Below are 23,848 nucleotides of genomic sequence, written 5' to 3'. Positions count from 1 at the left end.
AACTGTGGAGTTAATCAAGGATATCTTGATACAGCTTTACCTTCTGTTAATTGTTTGTATATAATAGTTAAGAAATATCATGTAGCTACAACACTAACAATAGAACCTATACTACTTATTAAATTTCAACCATAGAAAGCATCAGGATAATCACTAATTCTTCTAGGCATACCTTGTAAACCTAAGAAGTGTTGTGGGAAGAATGTTAAATTTACACCTACAAATAAAATTCAGAAATGAACTTTAGCTGCAAATTGGTCGTAACTTAAACCTAATATTTTAGGTATTCAGAAGTATCAACCACTGAATAGTGCAAATACAGCACCCATAGATAATACATAGTGGAAGTGAGCAACAACATAGTAAGTATCATGGAATGCAACATCAAGTGAAGCATTAGCTAAAACAACTCCACTTAAACCACCTATAGTGAATAATACTACAAATCCTAAAGCAAATAGCATAGGAGGTGTTAAGTGTAAAGATCCACCATAACATGTAGCTAATCAACTGAATATTTTAATACCTGTAGGTACTGCAATAATTAAAGTAGCAGCTGTAAAGTAAGCTCTAGTATCAACGTCTAAACCAACTGTATACATGTGGTGACTTCAAACTATGAAACCTAATACACCAATAGATAACATAGCATAAACCATACCTAAATAACCGAATACATTTTTTCCAGATGCTGCTGATATAACTGTACTAATTATACCAAATCCTGGTATAATTAAAATATAAACTTCAGGGTGTCCGAAGAATCAGAATAAGTGTTGGAATAAAATAGGATCACCTCCACCAGCTACTTCAAAGAATGAAGTATTAAAGTTTCTATCAGTTAATATCATAGTAATACCACCCGCTAATACTGGTAATGATAATAATAATAATACAGCTGTAATAACTACAGCTCAACCAAATAAAGCTAATTTGTGTAAACGTATACCTGGACTTCTCATATTTAAAATTGTTGTTATGAAATTCATAGCACCTAACATACTACTTATACCACTCAAGTGTAAACCAAAAATAGCTAAATCAACACTTGGTCCACTGTGAGATTGTATACCTGATAATGGTGGGTATAATGTTCATCCTGTACCTGCTCCATTCTCTATTGTTGCTGAGAATATAAATAAGAATAAACTAGGTACTAATAATCAGAAACTTATATTATTTAATCTAGGGAATGCCATATCTGGACCACCTACTAATAATGGTAATAAGAAATTACCAAAACCACCTATTAAAGCTGGCATAACCATAAAGAAAATCATCATTATAGCATGAGCTGTTATTATACTATTATATAATTGGTTATCTGAAATGTATTGTACTCCTGGCCCTGAAAGCTCTAATCTTATTAATACTGAAAATGCTGTTCCTATTAACCCCGAAAACAATGAAAACATTAAATATAGAGTACCAATATCTTTAGCATTAGATGATAAAAATCATCTTTCTTGTCATTCAGTAGGTTGTTTAAATGTAAATACAGATCCTGTTTCCTCTTTTATATTAGCTATATCTTCTAAAGTAGCAGAAGATGTAAATTCTCTTCTTTGTATAACCTGATGATAAGATTGTGGAATTTCACTATAATATCCGGTGGACAAAAAATAGTAAAATTAATTCTTCATCTTGAATTAATATATACCTATATATATATATAATGTATATACATTATAATACGATTATATTATATTAATATAATTTTACTATATAAATATATTTATATATTTATTAATTTATTTGTAACAATTGGCTGTAAAATATTAACTATATACTATATTATATTTATTAATATCAAAAATATGAATTTATTATATATGATTAACAATTTAACTATGTTAAATTGTTAATTAGGGAGGATACCTAGACTCGAACTAGGATATACTATGCCACATACAGCCGTTCTACCATTGAACTATACCCACCTATAACTTAAAATTATAATTATTATTTTTAGTTATTTTTTTATAAAATTTTTAAATATTTGATACAATAAATATTTAAATATACCACGTATTTTATTTAACACCTTATAAAACTATACCTTTAACATTTTATTAATAAAAATATATGAAATTTTAAAAATAATAAATTTTTAACTTTTCGATATATGTATTATCATCATCCTTTTAATATTGTTTTGGCTACCTGTTTAAGGTATCAACCATCCCATTTAGTAGTATGATTAAATACACGCTCTATATATTTTGCATGTATTTTTTCTGAAATATTAAGATAAGTTCTTAATTCTGAAGAATTCATACTTTGAATAAAATCTCTCCATTTATGAAGGATATTAATATTATATTTTTGGGCAATAACGCTTATTTGTTCTGGAGTTAGATAATTATAATCATATTTTTTATATAGTAATTTATGATAACGATGAGCATGCAATCTACATAGTTTATCTAAATCCAAATTTAAATTTGGATTTTCTAGTCTTGCTTTATTTAACTCTCTAACTGTATCTTTATACATTTTTTGTATCTAAAAGATTATTTCTAGGTATTGCAGGTTCTTGCCCCTGACAATATATATCTCTAACTCCTCGTATATAAGTATTATAATTTTTATTATTATTTTTATTTGCAGTATACGGTTTTTTATATGGTGAATATTTAGAAACATAATCTCTATTATTCTGTCATCTACGTCTACGCCTAGATAATTTTCTCTCCTCATCTTCACCATCATTATCACTATCACTAGAAGTATAATTACCTCCATCACTAGAAGAGCTACAGTCTATATTGTCACCTGAATCATATAATTCTACTTGTGATTCATTAAAATTAACTAATATTTTATCTCGTATAGATAGATAAACTATAGTTAATAATAACAAAGATAATAACATAAAATATGCAAATAATAATAATAAAATATTTTTATATAATAATATATCCATATCAAAATAAAGATTGTTTATATTATACACGTAGGATATATCAATTTTTATTGTTGACAAAATACCTAAATTGTTATAAAGATTGTTTAAAAAAAAGTGCATCTTTATATATATATTAAAATCTTGATTCATTTCCTTTTATATAATCTATAATAAAATGTTTATTCCGAGAGGAAGAATCGAACTCCCGCTCATAATTCATGAAATTATTACAGCCGAGAGGAAGAATTGAACTTCCACTCATAATTCATGAAATTATTGTTCTACCATTGAACTATCACGGCTTACAATATATAAATATATACTAGCTAGATGTAGTAATATAATAAGTATATACATCCTATAAATACATATATATAACTACATTATAGTTTATTTTATGTTGGGGCGACTCGAACACCCAATAGTAAATACCAAAAATTTATGACTTACCGATTAGTCGACAACATAAAAAATATAAATATGGGTAACAAGACTTGAACTTGTAAAGTAAAAAACTATTCCGTCCTAAGCGGAACCTGGTTACCAATTTCAGCATACCCATGTAACTATATTTTGCTCGAGATAAGACTTGAACTTACAACCTAATCAGCTTCAATGATTCGCTCTACCAATTGAGCTTCTCAAGCTAATAACACATTTTATTATTATTATTAACTAATAGTTACAAAAAAGAAATAATAATTTTATTATTATTAAATAATAATATTATTGGAGTTATCAGGACTCGATCCTGAAATAACGATATGCAAAATCGCCGTTTTACCAGTTAAACTATAACCCCTAATATACCCGAGAAACGAGTCGAACGTTTACGGCTTGCGCCACTTAAGCTTAAATTAAGACTGTCTACCAATTCCAGCACTCGGATTATATAAGACTAAAATGACTTGAACATTTACTCAAACCATCATGAGTGGTTCGCTTTACCGATTAAGCTATAGTCTTTGGTTGCGGACTTAGGGGTTGCACCTAAATTTTATGGGCATGAGCCATATATGTTACTATTACATTAACCCGCATTTAAGAGATAGGTGACTTGAACACCTGACCTTTCGCGTGTAAAGCGACAGCTCTACCAACTGAGCTAATCTCTTTCAACCCAAGGGAGATTTGAACTCCCGCACTAACAGTGAAAATGTTATGTCTTAACCATACTTGACCATTGGGTCTTTATTATAATAATAAATATATCTACACCTATATTGTATATTATATAGAAAAAAATTTCTATTTATATCTATATTGTATATAATACATAATACCTATATTGTATTATACTTATATAATTATTTGATAATTATTTATATGTATATATATATATTATACCTATATTGTAAGATATACAATTTATATAAATTATATTTATATAGAGTAGTATATATTGTATTAGCCTAATGCAAGTATCGCACTCACTTCTACCGATTACAAAACGGTTGCATTACTTTTATGCTAAAAAGGCGTTATTAAATTAAAATGATATGAAAAAATAACTAGTATATTAATAATAATTAGTACTTTATGTCTAAAAATGTTTTCATTCTTACAACTAAAGCCTATCAATTGTTAAAACAATTAAAATCGTAGTGTTCTACTACGTATAAAAGTATCATAAAGTTTGCTTCGCGTTTAGATGCTTTCAACACTTATCTTAAACTGATGTAGCTTTCCTGCCATGCCTATGAGATCCAATACTTAAGTATAAGCATTTAGTTATATTACAATGTAATATAAATCATAAACAACAGGTAAACCAGAGATCAATATACCCAACTCCTTTCGTACGAAGGGGCTATCTTTAATCTACTTTAAGTTCCTCTAGAAGATAGAAACCATACTGTCTCACGACGTATTAAACCCAGCTCATGTAGCTCTTTAATCGACGAACAGTCGAACCCTTCATGATTTCTGCATGCATGAGGATGAGCTAAGCCGACATCGAGGTGCCAAACCGCGCACTCAATTTGTACTCTCTTGCGCAAATTAGCCTGTTCAATTTATGTTATCATAAAAGATTATTCTTTTATTTCCATTTTTCTCAAAACGGTTCAGACTATTTCATCATCTTTATTAATTAATTTTTGGGATGGAGAATTGATATATAAATATTTTTTATTATTAAGTACCACTTACTCAACCTTTAACTCCAAAAGCTCCAACACGTGAAGTAGAGTTTATTACAGTCCGCTGTAAATTAGCTTTAAAATTACCTCTTAAAACTGGTGTTGAATAACCTTTAATAGAAGAATAAGCATTTTCTAAATTTCCTTTATATTTAGTTCTACGTTGAGATCTTGAAGCAGAAAAACGTCTAGTTAATCTACCTGCAGCTTCTAATCTTACACCTGATACTCTTTTATATTTTATATTATTTAATACAATTTTTTTCAGATGTTTTATATTTGTTTTATCTTGCTGCACTAAATCATTAGTCTTTAAATTATTAACACTAAATAATTTCTTTGATTTTTCAACTAGTTTAATATTTTTTATTTTTGCTTTTCTTATTAAAACTTTAAGGTATTTTAACACATTTCTTTTTTCTTTAATTTTAATTCTAATGGTTGTGTGTAAATACTACTATTAAAATAAAAATATTTTAAATTTATTATATTAAATTCAACATTTTTATTATAAATCTTTCTTATTAAATCTATTAAACCTTGTAAATATGAATTTTCAAATTTAGCTTTATTAATATAAATTATTTGTTTATAATACACATAATATATTAAATTTTTAAAGCTTTTTTTATAAATCTATTATAATAAATATTTTGTGCTGAGTATATATTTGAATTATATTTTGGTAATACATTTGCTAATATAGTACTTTTTTCTTTTTGTTGATTTAATATATTTAAACCTACATTTTTTATTAATTTTAATTTTCTTATAAATCTAGCGTTTGAAAATAATATTGTGTATCTTTTTTTTAGTTTTGATAAATAATTAAGTTTTTGTTTATTATATACATATAATGTTATATTAACTTTATCATTAGTATGTTTAAATTCACCATCACCAATAAATATTCTATTAGTTGATATTTTTCTGTATCTACGACGTAATCTATCTTTTCTTAATAAAGATTCTAATTCTAAATGATATGAATTAAAATATCCTTTAATTAATTTCATAACAAATCTACTTTTAATAGGTATCAAACTTATAGCATTTTTATTATAAGTATATACACTACTTTTTCAATTTCTTACTGTAGGAACTAAATCTTTATTATATTTAGTTACGTTAGAATTATTTAATGATTTTTTTTTATATGTATTATTTAATTTTGATTTTATAATATTTAACATATTTTTTTGTATATTAAAATATTAATACAATTAATTAATTAATTATATAATATTAAAGCTTGATTAACAAGTCTATTACATTATTATTTTTATAATAATTATTATACTAATAAATAATAATAAAGGATTAAGCCTTTATATTTAATTAATAAAGATGTTGGGCATTAAAAAAGGATTATTGTTAGCTATACTCACCTTTTAGTCGTTGAACGTCCTTATTTAAATTTATCTTTAAGATAAATATCTGCTTAAAATAAGTTTCGCTTCAAATACACATAATAATATAAGTTGTCTTTGAAATTTACCCAATATATTACCAATATTTTATAATATTGGAGGACTCACAGTTATAAATCCCTAGCGTAACTTTTTCTATAATCCAAGACCTTTCCTTAATGCATCTTGTGATCATATGCCCCGCTTACGCGACTGATAGACTTGTAGGTCAAACAGTAAAGCAAGATTAAGCCATTAAACTTTTAAAGTATAAATAAATATCATATTAATATTGACAAATACAATATTAATATAACAAAAAACTTTTAAATATTAAAGTTTAAAATACATCTATTCACCATATAGTTAAAATCTTACTTAAAATAAAAATAAATATAGAATTTAATCGAATAGTAACTGTATAAATATAAAAATAAATATAACAAATTAAAATATTTGTATATAAATATACAAATTTACAATATGAACTTTGGATATACCCAGGTACTTTTTGTGGGATCTGTGCCCCGCATAAACTGCCTCCCAATCATAAAGAGAATATAATAGGATACGAATAAAGGTGTTTCATTGTTATCTTACAACTACCTTATACACTATAAATCATCCTAAATTTGCACTCTTATAATTGGTAACAGTAAAGCTGCATAGGGTCTTCTCGTCTATCTAGAGGTAAACAGTATCTGCACTGCTATTCCAATTTCACTGAGACAATCATCGAGACAGCTGTTGTATCGTTAAGTCATTCATGCAGGACCGCATTTAACGGCCAAGGTATTTCGCTACCTTAGGACCCTCATAGGTAAGGCCGCCATTAATCGGGGTATCCTTCAAAACCTCAGTTAATAACCAAGGTAAATCTGTTACCCAGCCGACATTGGGCAGACATCACACTCAATACTTTGATTTTTTATCTTTGCAGAGTGCTGTGTTTTTATTAAACAGTCGTACAACATTATTTTATGATTCCTCTTATTATTAGTATGATATACTATTAATATATCATATTTAATAATAATGGCCCTCCTTATTCCGAAGGTACAGAGTCAATTTGCCGAGTTCCTTAATGATTGTTCACTCAAACGCCTTTGTATTCTCTACTTGCTTACTTGGGTTAGATTCTAGGTACGGTGTAATATGTTTCTGATTATATATTTTTAATATATAAACTTTGTAAAAAGTTTTCCAGAACCTTTATTACTTAATAAAGGTTTTACTTTTTACTCTATTTACAAGAGTATATTATATATCATCAAAATTATCCTTTGATTAATATTCTTAGACACCGGTTTTATATAGAAGCCATAAGCTTAAGGCGAGGCTAAAAGCCTTTTTCGTTACTCATGTCAGCATTATCTCTTGGAAATTATTTAGATAGTTTTAGCAACAACAAGTATATATTACTTAATGAGTTAAAAATACTAAAACTAAAGATAAAAGAACTATCTATGTTAACCCTCATAAATTACAAAAGACTTTTCATAAAGTACCCCTCATATTAGTACACTTACTAATACTTAAGTACTCCCTACTAATCCTCTTTATAATACACAAATACTAATATAATATAATAATATTTGAATATTATACTTTTATCCCTTAATTTATATCTCTAAGAAATATAAATATAAACTTTTTTATCCAATGTTCCGCTACCCCACATATTATGTGTACAAGGTTTCGGTATATTATTTTAGATCCGTTAAATTTTCGGTATTTTCTCCTAAATATTTAATCAGTGCTCTGTTACGAGATCTTCAAAAAATGGCAGCTTCTAAGCCTATTTCCTGATTGTTTTAAAAGAAAACATCCTTTATTTCACTTAACAATAATTTTGGAACCTTAACTCTTGTTCTGGGCTGTTTCCCTTTAGACATACAACCTTATCGCACTATGTCTGATTATTTAACATTCATCTTTGCCCTTCCGAGTGCAAATACTCTCCGGTAAAGTCACTACAACCCCCCGATGTTGACAAATACCTATGGTATTGTCCGAGATCACAGTTCTGTACCTGCTAAGATGTTAATTAAATTACCTACTTACATAGGTTTCGCGGAAAACCAGCTATACTAGTCAGTTTTGTCTTTCACTAACTTACCACAATTCATCGGATATCTTTACAACGATAACCCGTTCGGGCTTTTACAACCCTGATCATGGTAAGATCACTAGCCTTCGGGTCTAATCCTAGATACTTATTCATTTTTTCATAATTGGTTTATCTAAGCAAACAATAAATTTTATTTATTATATGCTTGCATCTAAAATTAACTTGCTGACCCATTATGCAAAAGGTACGCTCTTATTTTTTATTTAAAATTTCACTCGAGCTGCTTATAAAACTACTATTTCAGTTTTTTCCCTCACGGTACTTTTCGCTATCGCTTATATATTTTTATTTAGCCTTAGAGGAAGGTTCCCCTATATTCAAACAGATTTTTTCCATTTTAATTTTTTTTATAGGCTTTTGTTATTTAGAAGACACCAAATAACAATCTCGTTTGATTTCTTTTCCTAAAGTTACTAAGATATTTCAATTCACTTTGTCTAATTATAAGATTTCTCTTTGATACCTACAACTACATACTAGGTCATCTTGAAATATATAGCTTACCATCCGTAATAGTTTCTTTTTATACTTGCCTTGATTTCTCAAGATGTATATGATACATATCACCTATATTGTGGAATATATTTTTATATTATATATATAGATATATATAATATATATCAGGTTATTATGATTCGAACATAAACAATCTCCAACCCAAATGAAGCGACCAACCACCGGACACTAACCTGTAATTTTTATATAATTAAATTTTTAATTTTCCTTTTTTTAAAAGTATCAGAGAGTATATGATTCGAACATATGAAAGTTTTTATCCTTAGCTAGACTCAAGCTAGCCGCCTTAAACCACTCAGCCAACTCTCTTTTTTTGATTCTTCAGTGACTCGAACACTGAACATATCCTTATCAAGAATACACTTTACCGGTTAAGTTAAAGAACCAATTAATAAAATAAATATTATATTCAAGAGCACTTAGATTTGAACTAAGAAATATAAGGTTGAAGCTTACAGTTTTGCCTATTAAACTATGCTCTTCGGAAAAGAGATGAATCGAACATCTAAGTGTTAAAACACAATATTTAGCAAATATCTTACCCTACCAATAGCAACTTTTCCTTTAGATTCTGCATATATATATATATATATATAATACATTTTAACTTAAATACGAGTTAGGCCGGCCACGATCCGGCATCTATTTTCTCGACAAGAAAACCCTTTACCAATTAAGTTACTAACCCTAAATATTTGTATACGGCTAGTCGAATTCGAATCGACACACTTTACTTGGAAGGTAAACAGTCTACCATTAACTTATAGCCATAAAATAAAAACTAAACTAATTATGACTAGCTGAATTCGAATCAGCACATCTTATATGGTAAATAAGCAGTCTACCATTAACTTATAGTCATTAATATATCTAATACGATACTTATTTTTTTTTATTAAGACTTATGGGATTTGAACCCATATTATAATGATTAAAAGTCACATGTTTTACCATTAAACTAAAGTCTCTTACCTCTTTATATGGGACATTTATAATATTATATATTTCTAATAACCTCAGTAGTATACAGATATATATAAAAATAGTCAAACTACATCTACAAAATGTCAGTATAGTATACCAGATTCGTAACCTAAGTGATGGTGATCTGTTAAATGGTATGCTGCCATACGTCATAATCCTACAGCTAAGAATGCTGTTCCTATTATAACGTGTAAACCGTGGAAACCTGTTCCAAAATAGAAACATGATCCATATACACTATCAGAAATTGTGAAAGAAGATACTGAGTACTCTACACCTTGGAATATAGTAAATATTATTGCTAATATTATTGTAACTACTGTACCATATAAAGCTCCTTTTCTATTTCCTTGTATTAATGAATGGTGAGCATATGTAATTGTTACACCAGATGATAATAATAATATAGTATTTAATAATGGTAATTCAAAAGGATTTACTGCTTGTATACCTAATGGTGGTCATTGTGCACCTAATTCTACACTAGGTGATATAGCACTATGGAAAAATGCTCAGAATATAGCTAAGAAAAAACAAACTTCAGATATAATAAATAAACCTACTCCTAAATTTAGTCCTTTTTGTACTGCATTTGTATGATTACCTATATATGTACCTTCTGAAATAACATCTCTAAATCATAATCCCATAACATACATTACGTTAAATACAGCTACAGGTACTAAATACTCAAATCCTTGGAATCCGTGCATAAATAAAACTATGGCTGTTGTTAATATAAACAATGAAATACTAGTAAATAAAGGTCAAGGTGAAGGTGAAACTAAATGGAAAGGATGATTTTGAAAATTACTTTTTGATGTATAAATCATATTTTTAATTTAATAAAAATGCTCAAATTATTAATATCTTACTATTTTTGTTTTATAGTTATTACTATAGCTCCTACCATACCTAGCAATAATATAATTGAACTTATTATTAATCATATTGAATAACTTGTATACATTATATTACCTATACTAGCTATATGTGTAGGTTCTATTAATGAACTATCTCATCCATTACTACTAACATAACTTATTTGTTGCTTTAAATCTGCTAAATTTAAAATTTGATTATCTAATTGCACATTATATACTTCTGAAAATGAATTTGATGAAGAAGATATAATAGTATTATCTGTTAAATTTGAAGGTATTACTTGTCCTATTATATAATAGAATAATAAAACTGTTAATATAGCTAAAGGTATATCATTATTAGTCTCATTTAAAAGTTCAGAAATTCTAATGTTAATTAACATTAAGATGAAAAGAAATAATATAGATACTGCACCTACATATACTAAAATATAAGCTAAACCCATAAAACTATATCCTATTAATATTAATAAACCAGCTATATTTACAAATAAACCTATTAAAAATAATACTGATACTACAGGATTTCTACTTATTATAGTAAGTACACCTAATAATATCGAAACTAGATAAATAATATCTACTAATTCTATTCTAAATCCATTTGTAATATAATCATTTAATAAAAAAATATTATTCATAAAAAAAAATTAAATCTATCAATGTATTTCACAAAAAATATCAAGATGGGATTAGAATAATTATCTAATTAGGAAGAAAAGGAATCGAACCTTCGATGGCCTATAGCCATTGAGTTTACAGCTCAACCCGTAAACCAACAAACGGACCCTTCCTTATATAAACTTATCTTTTTTCTGGATTCGAACCAGTTGGAAATAATTCCAATTTACCTTTTAAAGATTATATATCATAATGATAATATTATGATATATGTATAAATTTTTTTTAATGTTTATACTCCCCGTGCAATTTCCATTACACGAACCTTATTTCGACTTAACACCAATCAAAGTTTTGCATACGAAAACTTTCCTACATATTTATACACCTAATTATATATAATTTTATATAGAAAAAATCAAACTTACTGCATCTTCTTTTTTCAGCGCCTGACGAGTGGTTAGTACCTAACTGAGAAAAAATTCACCGTGACGATGGTGATTCACGATTACTAGTAATTCCTTTTTCATGTAGTCGAGTTACAGACTACAATCCATAATATTTCCTTTTTTGAGGATTAGCTCCATTTCACAATATCGCATCCCTTTGTAAAGGCGTATGTGGCACGTCTATAGCCCACAGCATTTAGGCCATAATGACTTGTCTTAATCCCTATTATCTAATCCAATGTAGTAGTGAACCACTCTATATAAATAAATAAAGTGAGGGTTTTCGTTAATTAAAGGAGTTAACCAAATCTCACGACATTAACTAAAGACAGCCATGCAGCGCTTGTTACAATTTACTAAATAGTTATACAAGCTGTGGTAAGGTTTTTCGCGGATCATCGAATTAAATAACATACTTCACTACTGATTTCAGAAACGGTCTAATGATTTCAGTTTATATGTTGCCATAGTACTCTTGAGGTGGAATGCTTACACTTTCGTTTATACATTAAATCTTCTCTAATGTATGACATTCATCATTGTCTGCTTGGACTATTAGGGTATCTAATCCTGTTTGCTACCCAAGCCTTCGTCTCTCAACGTCAGTTATTACATAGAAGGACGCCTTCGCCGTTGACAGTCCTCCTGGTATCAAAAAATTTTATCTCTACTCCAGAAATTCTTCCTTCTCATATATAACTCTAGTAAAAAAGTACTCTTTTAGAGTTTAATTTACCGTCTACATACCCTTTAAACCCAATAAAGATAACTAACACTAGCCTTCTACGTATTACCGCGACTGCTGGCACGTAGTTTGGTCAAGACTTATAAATAGATTATGTCATTATCTTTAATCTATTTAGAATTTTATGCGATATAATCGCTACTGTATTTATACAAATACACTTACATTCTTCCAAGTTACTGGTTCAGCCTTTCGGCCATTGACCAATATTCCTCACTGCTGTACAAAAAAGCATTGGGTTTTTTCAGACCCAATGTGGTCGATCAACTTTCCAGTCACGACTACGGTTCTTGCTAGAAAAGTCATTACCTTTCCTACTACCCACCGAGATAAAAATTAACATCTTAAACCGGATTTTTATTACCTTTATTTATAAGGGATTTTTCCCTTGGTTTAAGGTAGCCAATTTATCATATACTCACCTGTACACCACTACTACTTAGTTTAATATAATATTATATTAAACCTAATTAGTCGTTCGATTAGCATGTGTCAAGTACTTGGACAGTGTTCAGTTAGAGCCATCATCAAACTCTCTATAATTTTTATTTTGGTATATAATACCTATATTGTATTATACATATTAATTATTTTTTACTTTTATAAAAAGGATATAAATAAGCCAGTTCCTGTTAGAAATTACAATAATTCTAAATAAAAACTAAACATAAGATTAGTGTTCGAAATTATTTTTAAAATAAAACAAAATAATTATTAGTTTCTGTTTAAATCCTTATATCACTATAAAGTTCATATGCTATATGAACATATATGCATATTTAGTATTGGACTTTCCTATTTACATATAATTTTTATATCACTTTTTATAATACAATTATGCATGTATTGTAACATACAATTAATAATATAATTATTATATACATTGTTAATATTATTAGTACTAATAGATCGAAATTAGTATCAATGGAAATTATTTTATCCTAGTAATCAATATTTATTCTTGATTTTTATTTTTATTTTTATTAGTGTAAATCTAGTCCATCTTTTATGTAAGAACATGATAATACTACGAAAACTTGTGCTTGGATAAAAGCTATAGCTAACTCTAATCCTGAGAATGCTATAATAAATGCTAAAGGTATTAATCCTAATATAAAGAAGATTATACCACTAGTCATAATATTATAAGTAAATCCACTTAAGATACTTAAAAGCATGTGTCCACTTAAAATATTTGCGGCTAATCTTAAACCTAATGAAACATTTCTAGATAAGTATGATATGAATTCTATTAAAACTAATAAAGGTAATAAAGCTAAAGGACAACCTGAAGGTACAAATAATGAAAAGAATTTCAATCCATGTTTTTGGAAACCTAATATTGTTGCACCTAAAACAATAGTAAAACTAATTGAGAATGTTAAAATAAAATGTGATGTTGAAGCAAAACTATATGGTACTAAACCTATTAAATTATTCACTAATATAAACATGAATAATACATACATAAGAGGGAAGAACATTTGTCCTTTATTTGAGTTAATTTGATTTATTACTATACCATGTACTGTAGCATATATACTTTCTTGACTTATTGATCAGTTATTAGGTATAATTTTATTATTATTTGTTCCTAATAAGCTATATGTTAATATTATGAAAATACTTATTGATAAGTATAAACCTATATTAGTTAAAGATAGGTGTATGTTACCTAATAAGTTGGCATTTATAGAGAATAAATCTCTAATTTCAAATTGGTCCAGTGGACTTAATACAAAATCTAATTGACGCATAGAATTGTTTATTTGTTTATATATTTAAATATTAATTTATTATTATTTTCAATAATATTATAACTGAAATCATTATTATGATAAACAGAAAACTTTTATTTATTAATTTATTTTTTCTTTTTTTTTTATTATTTATTTATAATATGAAATATTATAATTTATTTATGTAAATACGTGAAATAAAAATACGTACAAATTTTGGTAATATGAATTTAGTAAATGTATATATTAACACTGTTAATATAACAAAAGCAAATACTACTTGATTTACAAAAAAGAATGGAACTAATTGTGGCATTTATTTTATTTAATTAAAATCTGGATTCATTTCCTTTTATATAATCTATATGAAAATGTTTAAGCCCTTAAGATGAATCGAACATCTATCAAAATATTAACAGTATTCCGCTCTACCATTGAGCTATAAAGGCTAAAAAATAAAAAAAAATAACTATTTTTTTATTTAAATTCTTACCCAAGAATCGAACTCGGATCTAAATATTAGAAGTATTCTGCTCTACCATTGAGCTAGTAAGAATATACATAATTAATTTTTATGTAATATTATATATATAATATATTTTTTAATTAATACTATAAATTAAAGAAGTTACTGAGTAATGTAAACCATCTAATATTGGTGCAGGATATATACCAAATAATACTGTTAATACTACAAATACTAATAACATAATAAACTCTCTTCTAGTAACATCACCTATATTTTCTACAAAATATACAGAGTATGAACCACCAAAAGCTATTCTATTATACATAAATATAGTATAAGCTGCAGATAATACTATAGAAGTACTAGCTAATATACCTAATATAGGCATTCTTTCAAATGCACCATATAATGACATAAATTCACCTATGAAATTTAATGTTAATGGTGTACCACTATTACCTAAACATAATATAAAGAATAATATAGAGAATATAGGCATAACTTGAGCCATACCTCTATAATATGTAATCAATCTTGTAGAAGATCTATCGTACAGAATACCTCCAGCACAAATAAATAATCCAGGTGATACAAACCCGTGAGCTAAACCTAAAACTATAGCTCCTTCAATACCTTGTACTGTATTACTAAATGCACCTATTAAATAAACAGCTGCGTGAGATACAGATGAATAAGCAATAAGCTCTTTAATATCTATTGTTCTTAAAGTACTAAAACTTGCGTATATTATTGTAATAACACCAATAACGTATATTATATATGTATAATTTAAAGAAGCTTTTGGTAATAAAGGTAACATTAATCTAAATATACCATATAAACTTAGTTTTAAAACTATACCAGCTAATATAATACTACCTGATAATGGTGATTCAACGTGAGCTTTTAATAATCAAGTATTTAAGAATATTACTGGTGTTTTTACAGCAAAAGCTATAAAAATACCATAAAATAAAAATAATTGTGTTATATAACTAAAATTTGCTTTAGATAAAGCATCAAAATCTGTAGTACCCATTATTGAAGACATCACTATTATTGATAATAACATAAATAATGAACCTAATAGAGTATATAAGAATAAATAAAAACTGGCTCTTACTTTATTACTTGATCCAAATAATCCTATTAATAAAAATAAAGGTGGCAATATACTCTCGAAAAAGATATAAAATAATAATATATCTAACACTAAAAATACTGCTAATAATAATGTTTCTAATAATAACATTATTATTACAAACGATAACACATTTTTTGATTGTATTGAATTTCAATTAGATAATATTGCTATAGGCATAATTATTGTTGTTAACAATATAAAGTATATAGATAAACCATCTACACCTAAATAAATATCAAAATAACTTATTTGATAGTGTTCTTCAATAAATTGAAATTGTTTACTACTAAAATCAAATAATATAAACATTATTAATGAAATAACTAAATTTATTACTGATGTAATTAAGGCTATAGATTTTATTTTTATATTGTTAATTAAAGATAAACCATAATTTGCCTCTATTGTTACAAAACTTATCCCTATTAAAGGTACTAATAATAATAATAAAGACATTGTAAATATTTCTTTTTTTTTACTTACTGTTTATTTAATATGTCTCACATATTTTTTTACACTTTATAGACGACATAAAGTTTTTTTATACTATTATATAGTACTTACTATATAGTTTATTATACTATAATAATATTTGTGTAGGTAAAGCATCTAAACCATATACTACACAAGGTAATAATACCACATATGCTATTATTAATGGTAATAACACAGTTCAACAAACTGACATTAATTGATCAAAACGTATTCTAGGGAAAGAAGCTCTAACTCATATGAATACAAACACTAAGAAAGTAGTTTTTACTGCTAAATTTAAAGGAGAAGATGAAATATTAACAAATATTTCTTCTAGTATAGAATTATCTACACCCAATAGAGTATTTAAAACATCTATTATTAAATTTACAGGTATAATACATAAGTATCCTCCTAAGAATAATATACTATTTAAAATACAAATTAATACAATACTTGCGTATTCAGCTAAGAAAAAGAATACAAAAATACTGGCAGAGTGTTCTGTCATAAATCCACTAACAAGTTCTGACTCTGCTTCAGCTAAATCAAAAGGAGCTCTATTAGTTTCTGCTATAGAACCTATAAAGAATATTATAAATAAAGGAAATAATGGTAATAAGAAATCCACTATTCTTTGTGATTCTACTATAGTAATCATATTTAAATTACCTGTTAATAATATAACTAATAAAATTACAGAGCTTAATATTAATTCATAACTAATTAATTGAGCAGTACTTCTTAATGACCCTAAAAATGCATATTTAGAATTAGCTGATCAACCTGCTAGTAATATACCATATGTAGCTAAAGAAGATACTGCTAACATATAAAGCATACCTAAACTATAATCTGATACAAATATACCTGAACCGTAAGGAACTACTAGATAACCTAATAAAGCAAAAATTAAAGTTATCATTGGTCCTAAGAAAAATAAAATAATATTAGCTTGTGTTGGTGCTACGTATTCTTTTAATAATAATTTTAAAGCATCAGCAAATGCCTGTAATAAACCATAATAACCTACAGCATTAGGTCCTAATCTTCTTTGCATACTAGCCATCGTTTTTCTTTCAGCTATAGTTACAAAAGCAACTGATAATAAAGCAGGCACTATTAATAATAATCCTTCCAAAATTGAAATTATACTTAACATTTTTAATTTTTATCTTTATTACTATATATAAAATATTTCATTTACATTTAACTTGCAGTTTTTTATAATTATCTTATATTTATTTAATATATTATAATTATATATATATTAAAATATACTTATATATAATAAATATACCTATGTAATACTTTATATAATAAATATATATAATATTTTTAGCATAATATAACTTTTTTTACCAGTTAAATAAAATTTTAGATTTTTCCTATAATTACTATAGAAAATATGTAATTTCATCTATATTGTATACTACCAAAATAGTATGTTAAATGCTATACTTAAATAATATATGTTTACTAAAAAAAAATTTTTTGTTATTTTTAGGAGTTCGGGGAACTCGAATCCCTTTATTTCGATTTGCAATCGAAACGCAGAACCCTCTGCTCAAACTCCTGTAAATTATATAAATAATATTAATATATATTAATATACTAGAAATTATTATAAAAAATTATATAAATTAATTATTTTTTAGTTGCTATTTCAACTAAACTATTTTCTATTATACTTAATACAGGTACTATTACAAAGAAATGTCCAAAGTATAAAACAGTTGAAATTTGTCCAAATTCTATAAATGGTGTTTCAACGTGTTTTGCACCTAATTGCATTAATACTAAGAAATTTGCCACGAAAACAAAGAAAGCTATTTTACTTAAAGGTCTGAATTGTACACCTCTTAATTTAGATAAATCTGTTATAGGCATAACCATTAAAGCTAATATAGCTGCAAACATAGCTATAACACCTAATAATTTATTAGGTATAGATCTTAATATTGCATAGAAAGGTAATAAGTATCATTCTGGTACAATAGCAGGTGGTGTTTGCATTGGGTTAGCCATTACATAATTTTCACTATCTCCTAATGCATTAGGCATAAAGAAAACAAATACTGCTAATACTATAAAGAATAAGAATATAGTTATTAAATCTTTAAACACAAAATATGGAGCAAAAGGTAATCTATCATAATTACCTGATATTCCTAATGGATTACCTGATCCAACTACATCGTGATATGCTATTAAGTGCATTACTACTAAAGCAGCTAATACAAAAGGTAATAAGAAATGTAATGCAAAGAATCTATTTAATGTTGCATTATTAACAGAGAAACCTCCTCAAATAAATTCAACAATATCTTGACCTATTCAAGGTATAGCACTCATAAGGTTAGTAATAACTGTAGCACCTCATAAACTCATTTGACCATATGGTAAAACATAACCTAAGAATGCTGTTGCCATCATTAAAACAACTATAACTGTACCTATAGCTCATGTTAATGTTCTTGGTGCTTTGTATGATCCATAATATAAACCTCTACCTATGTGTAGATACATTATGAAGAAGAATGCTGATGCTGTATTAGCGTGTAAATAACGTACTAATCAACCGTTATTAACATCTCTCATTATATGCTCTACTGAGTTAAATGCTTCTGATACACTAGGTGTATAATGCATAGCTAATGTAACACCTGTTACAATTTGGATAATTAAACATAAACCTAATAATGACCCAAAGTTTCATAAATAACTAATATTAGCTGGTGTTGGTGCATCTATTAAATATGAATTTAATATTCTTAATAAAGGATTACTTTTTAAAATTCTCATTTTTTTTTAATTTCATAACACTAATTTTTTTACATTTTTATATTACTTTAGATATATATATATATATATATAATTATCTATAAACTCATCTATATTTACCCCCAACCTTTCCACATAATATCTAAATATAATTAATTTATATTATTAACAATTTAGCTACATTATAATTAATTAATTAGGATACTTATAATCTAACTAAGATATATTATTTGTCTTTTGTATAAGTAATAACAAAATTACTTATACGTACATAAGCATATAATGATTCTGGTTTATCTTGATATTTATCTAATGCCCGTTTTCAATAATCATTCAAGGTATTATTATTTCTTTTAATTTCCAAATAATTATAAAAAGTTTGAGGCGTATGACTTTTGATATCATTTAGCACAAAAGGTATATCTTTATGATGTGATAAACCATATATATAACATAAATCCCATCATTTAAGTTCCAATCAAACATTTGACGATTTATTTGAAAGAATACTTCAATACAAGTATTCAAATCTTACTTCATCCATTACAACCTTTCTTATGTATTTTGATTGATCAAGTTTATAGTTCCTTAACGAACTAGTATTTAAAGTATTTTTAAAATTAATATATAAATCTTCTTTAGTTATTGTTTGATTTTGTAATTCAGGAATACTACTTCTAAACACACTATCATTTATAAATTTTTTATCTGCATATACTAAATCAAGATAACCTTTTTCATTATGAGGGAAATAAATTTCTCAACCTGGACGACCTGATAAATGTATAGTATTATATGAATAATTACATTCATCATATGAATGATCTCATTCATCATATGAATGATCTCATGTATCATATGAATGATATCATGCATTATCTAATGGATCATTTGTTATATCATATAACATATATTCATAATCTTCTCCAGGACTACAAGCAATTTTTAATAATGTTAAAAATACAGATGTAAAAATTATAAATGTAATACGTAGTACATTACATAGTTTATTTTTACTACCAAATATCCATTCGGCAATTCATAGTATAACACAGAATACTAATAAATAAATTGATATATTTGTTACATATTGAATTGTTATGAGTATTATATAACGATTATTATATATATTACTATGTATACCTTTAATAATTTCACTTAAAAAATTAATAATATTAGATAAATTAATAATAACATCATGAATAATTACACTAAAAAGGTCCGGGTTGAAATATCATTAGTCCTAATAAATTAGTCATATGTAATCATTCATTAGGCATAAACATAAATAAAAGAATTAGTAAAGTTAACATAGAAATAGTAAAAGATAAAGAACTAGATATAGAAAATTTATCATCAAAATAAATTTTCTTAACAATTTTATTGTTTTTCAATATAAGAGCTGGTATTCTTAAATCTTTTAAACTATTAAAGTATGTATATGAATGACCATCAAAGAACATAGTTTTAATTATTAATAAATAATAAACTGCACTAATTACACTAGTTAAAACCCCTATTAATGTTAAGAAAATATATCCTTCTTGTAAAGCAGCAGAAAATACCATCTGTTTTGCAAAGAATCCCATTAAAGGTGGAATACCTGCAAATGAAAATAAAGTAATAGCTAAACTTAAAGCTAATATACTATTAATATGAAAATAACCTTTAAGTTGACTTATAAGTTGTATAGGAGAATTATTTTTATCTATTAAGTTATTATGATTTATATTATTATCGTTGTAAGCATATAAACTATAACCTATGGCTATTAATATTATAAAGGCGTTTAAATTAGATAAGCTATATTGAATTAAATAGAAAATAAATGATTGTATAGATTCAACACTATTTATAGTTAAAGCTAATAACATGAAACCTAAATGAGATATTGTACTATAAGCAAATAATCTTTTTATTCTAAATTGAGTTAATCCTAATAGAGTTCCTATTATTAAAGATAATAATGAACTCAATAATAAACTTGTAGTTCAAGTATATTGAGTTGTAATATATATACTATTAGTACAATGAACTAAATGTAATAATAAAGTTAAAATAGATATTTTTGCTATTATAGCTACAAAAGTTGTAACTATAGTAGGTATACCATCATAAACATCAGGAGATCAGAAATGGAATGGTGCTGCTGATATTTTAAATAAAAAACCTATAGATATTAATAATAAGCAATAAGGTATATATGTAGTCATTTCTTGCTCATTTAATATACCAGCTAAATTATTTATAACATATAAACTATCTAAAGATGTTACACCTAAATTAGCATATATCAAAGCAATACCTAATAAAATAAAACAAGAAGATAATCCACCTAATAAGAAATAAGTTAAACCTGCTGAAGTTGCTGATTCTGAATTTCTATACATAGTACATAATAAATATAAACCATAACTTTGTAATTCTATAGATAAAAAAATAGATACTAAATCACTACTTGATATTAATAAAACACTACCTGTTATTATAAATAATAGCATTAATGTATATTCTATTATAGTATATTGTTCTCCTTTTTTTAATATTATATTTGATACAGCTGTATTTTTAACAAATTGTAATTTAGTAAATAATAAGTTGTTAAAACTCATGTAATCATTTGATATTAATTTTCTAGGATAAAATCCTGTCATATTCAATATTAATAAACTTACAATAAATATTAATATATGAAATGTTTGTGTTATAGAAGATGTATAAAATAAACCTCCAAATAACCCAATACCATTATCTAAATATGTTATAAATAAATTATTATAAGATAAAAAGATACAATAAAATAAAATAATTATTCCTACTCTTGAATAAAGAATAGCTGTATCACGTCTAAATGACAAAGCATTAGATAATAATAAACAGAATATTGAAGATAAAAGCATATTCAATAAGAAGATAAATTTAAATTAAACAAATAAATAATATTATTATAATATTATTTAATATATGATAAGTTTTTATTTAATAATACAAATAATGCAAATATTACTAATATTAATAAATTATTATCATTATAAGAGAAGTATAACAATGTTATATAGAATATTAATCCTATTAATATATACAATGCATAACTAGTTATAGTACCTGTACTTAATTTTCCTAAATTATTACTTAAAGATAATAATCCTTTTTCTAAACCATATGGACCTAATAATTCTACAGAACCTTTATCAAGACTCTTAGTTGTTTGACCACCTAATTTTAATACTCCTTCAACTATGTATTTATTATAGAATAATTCTATATAGAATCTTTGGTTGAAGAAACTAAATATATTATAACCTAATTTTGAATATTTAAAGTTTATAAGTAATTTAGGTAAGAATTCAGATAATAATACTGATATTATACTTAATGAAACTGTAAATACAAAAGGTAATAATTTGAATAATGTTGGTACTGCGAATTCAGTATCTAACATAATTTCATGATTAGGGTGAATAAATAAACTATTATCTACAAAAAAACCTGTACCTAAACCTATAAAAATATCTTTAGTAATATAACCAAAGAATATAGAGAAAATAGATAAGATTATTAATGGTATAGTTAAGAATAAATCACCTTCATGTGCAATTTTGTAACTAGATAATGGACCATTAGGATTAGCTAAGAATGTTAAATATAAGACTTTAGCTGAATATAATGTTGTAAACATTGCACCTATAGTAGCTACAAAGTAAACTATAGTACCTGATAAATAGAATTGACCATAAGAAGATTCAAGAATAAAATCTTTAGAATAGAATCCTGTCATGAAAGGTACAGCTACTAAACTTAATGAAGCTATTAACATAACTGAATATGTTAATGGTAAGAATTCTCTTAAACCTCCGTATTTTCTAAAATCTTGATTATCAGCTACAGCATGTATTACTGAACCAGCACCTAAGAATAATAATGCTTTATAGAAAGCGTGATTTACTAAGTGGAATAATGCTAAGTTATAACTTGATAAACCTATAGCTATAACCATCATACCTAATTGACTCATAGTAGAATAAGCAATAACTTTTTTAATATCTTGTTGGAATAATCCTATTAAAGAACTAAATACTGTTGTTATAGCACCTAATCATAAACATAATACTAACACAGTTGAACTATATTCTATTAATGGAGATGATCTCATTAATAAATAAACTCCAGCTGTAACCATAGTAGCTGCGTGAATTAACGCAGATACTGGTGTAGGACCTTCCATAGCTTGAGGTAATCAAATATGTAAACCTACTTGTGAACTTTTAGCTGTAGCACCTATTAATAGACAAATACCTATTAAAGTTATAATATTTTCATTATAGTAAGGAGTTAATGCAAATACTGTACTATAATCTATATTACCAAAAGATCATAAAATAGCAAACATACCTACAGTTAATAAACAATCACCTACTCTATTTGTTAATAAAGCTGATAAAGAACTTTG

At 26.0% G+C, this 23,848-nt stretch overlaps 3 pseudogenes across 3 annotated transcripts; all 3 read right to left on the bottom strand. All coding sequences in view use genetic code 4, as the record gives it.

Annotated features, from left to right (window-relative positions):
- Positions 1-296: 296 nt before the first annotated feature.
- Positions 297-602, bottom strand: N7458_012832 (annotated as a pseudogene). The gene is made up of 2 exons: positions 527-602; positions 297-502 (listed from the first exon to the last, which is right to left on the bottom strand). Coding segments are annotated over exons 1-2 (282 nt in total).
- Positions 603-837: 235 nt separating this feature from the next.
- Positions 838-1,283, bottom strand: N7458_012831 (annotated as a pseudogene). Its single transcript has 3 exons — positions 1,215-1,283; positions 1,073-1,149; positions 838-994 (listed from the first exon to the last, which is right to left on the bottom strand). Coding segments are annotated over exons 1-3 (303 nt in total).
- A 16,252-nt stretch (positions 1,284-17,535) lies between these two features.
- N7458_012830 lies at positions 17,536-17,683 on the bottom strand (annotated as a pseudogene). The gene is made up of 2 exons: positions 17,648-17,683; positions 17,536-17,544 (listed from the first exon to the last, which is right to left on the bottom strand). Coding segments are annotated over exons 1-2 (45 nt in total).
- Between the last annotated feature and the right edge of the window lie 6,165 nt (positions 17,684-23,848).

This window comes from Penicillium daleae, mitochondrion (assembly GCF_028827525.1).
Source record: "Penicillium daleae strain IBT 16125 utg000010c_segment0_segment0 mitochondrion, whole genome shotgun sequence".
In the NCBI taxonomy this organism is placed as follows: Eukaryota; Fungi; Ascomycota; class Eurotiomycetes; order Eurotiales; family Aspergillaceae; genus Penicillium; species Penicillium daleae.
This window is presented reverse-complemented; position numbering and strand designations above follow the sequence as displayed.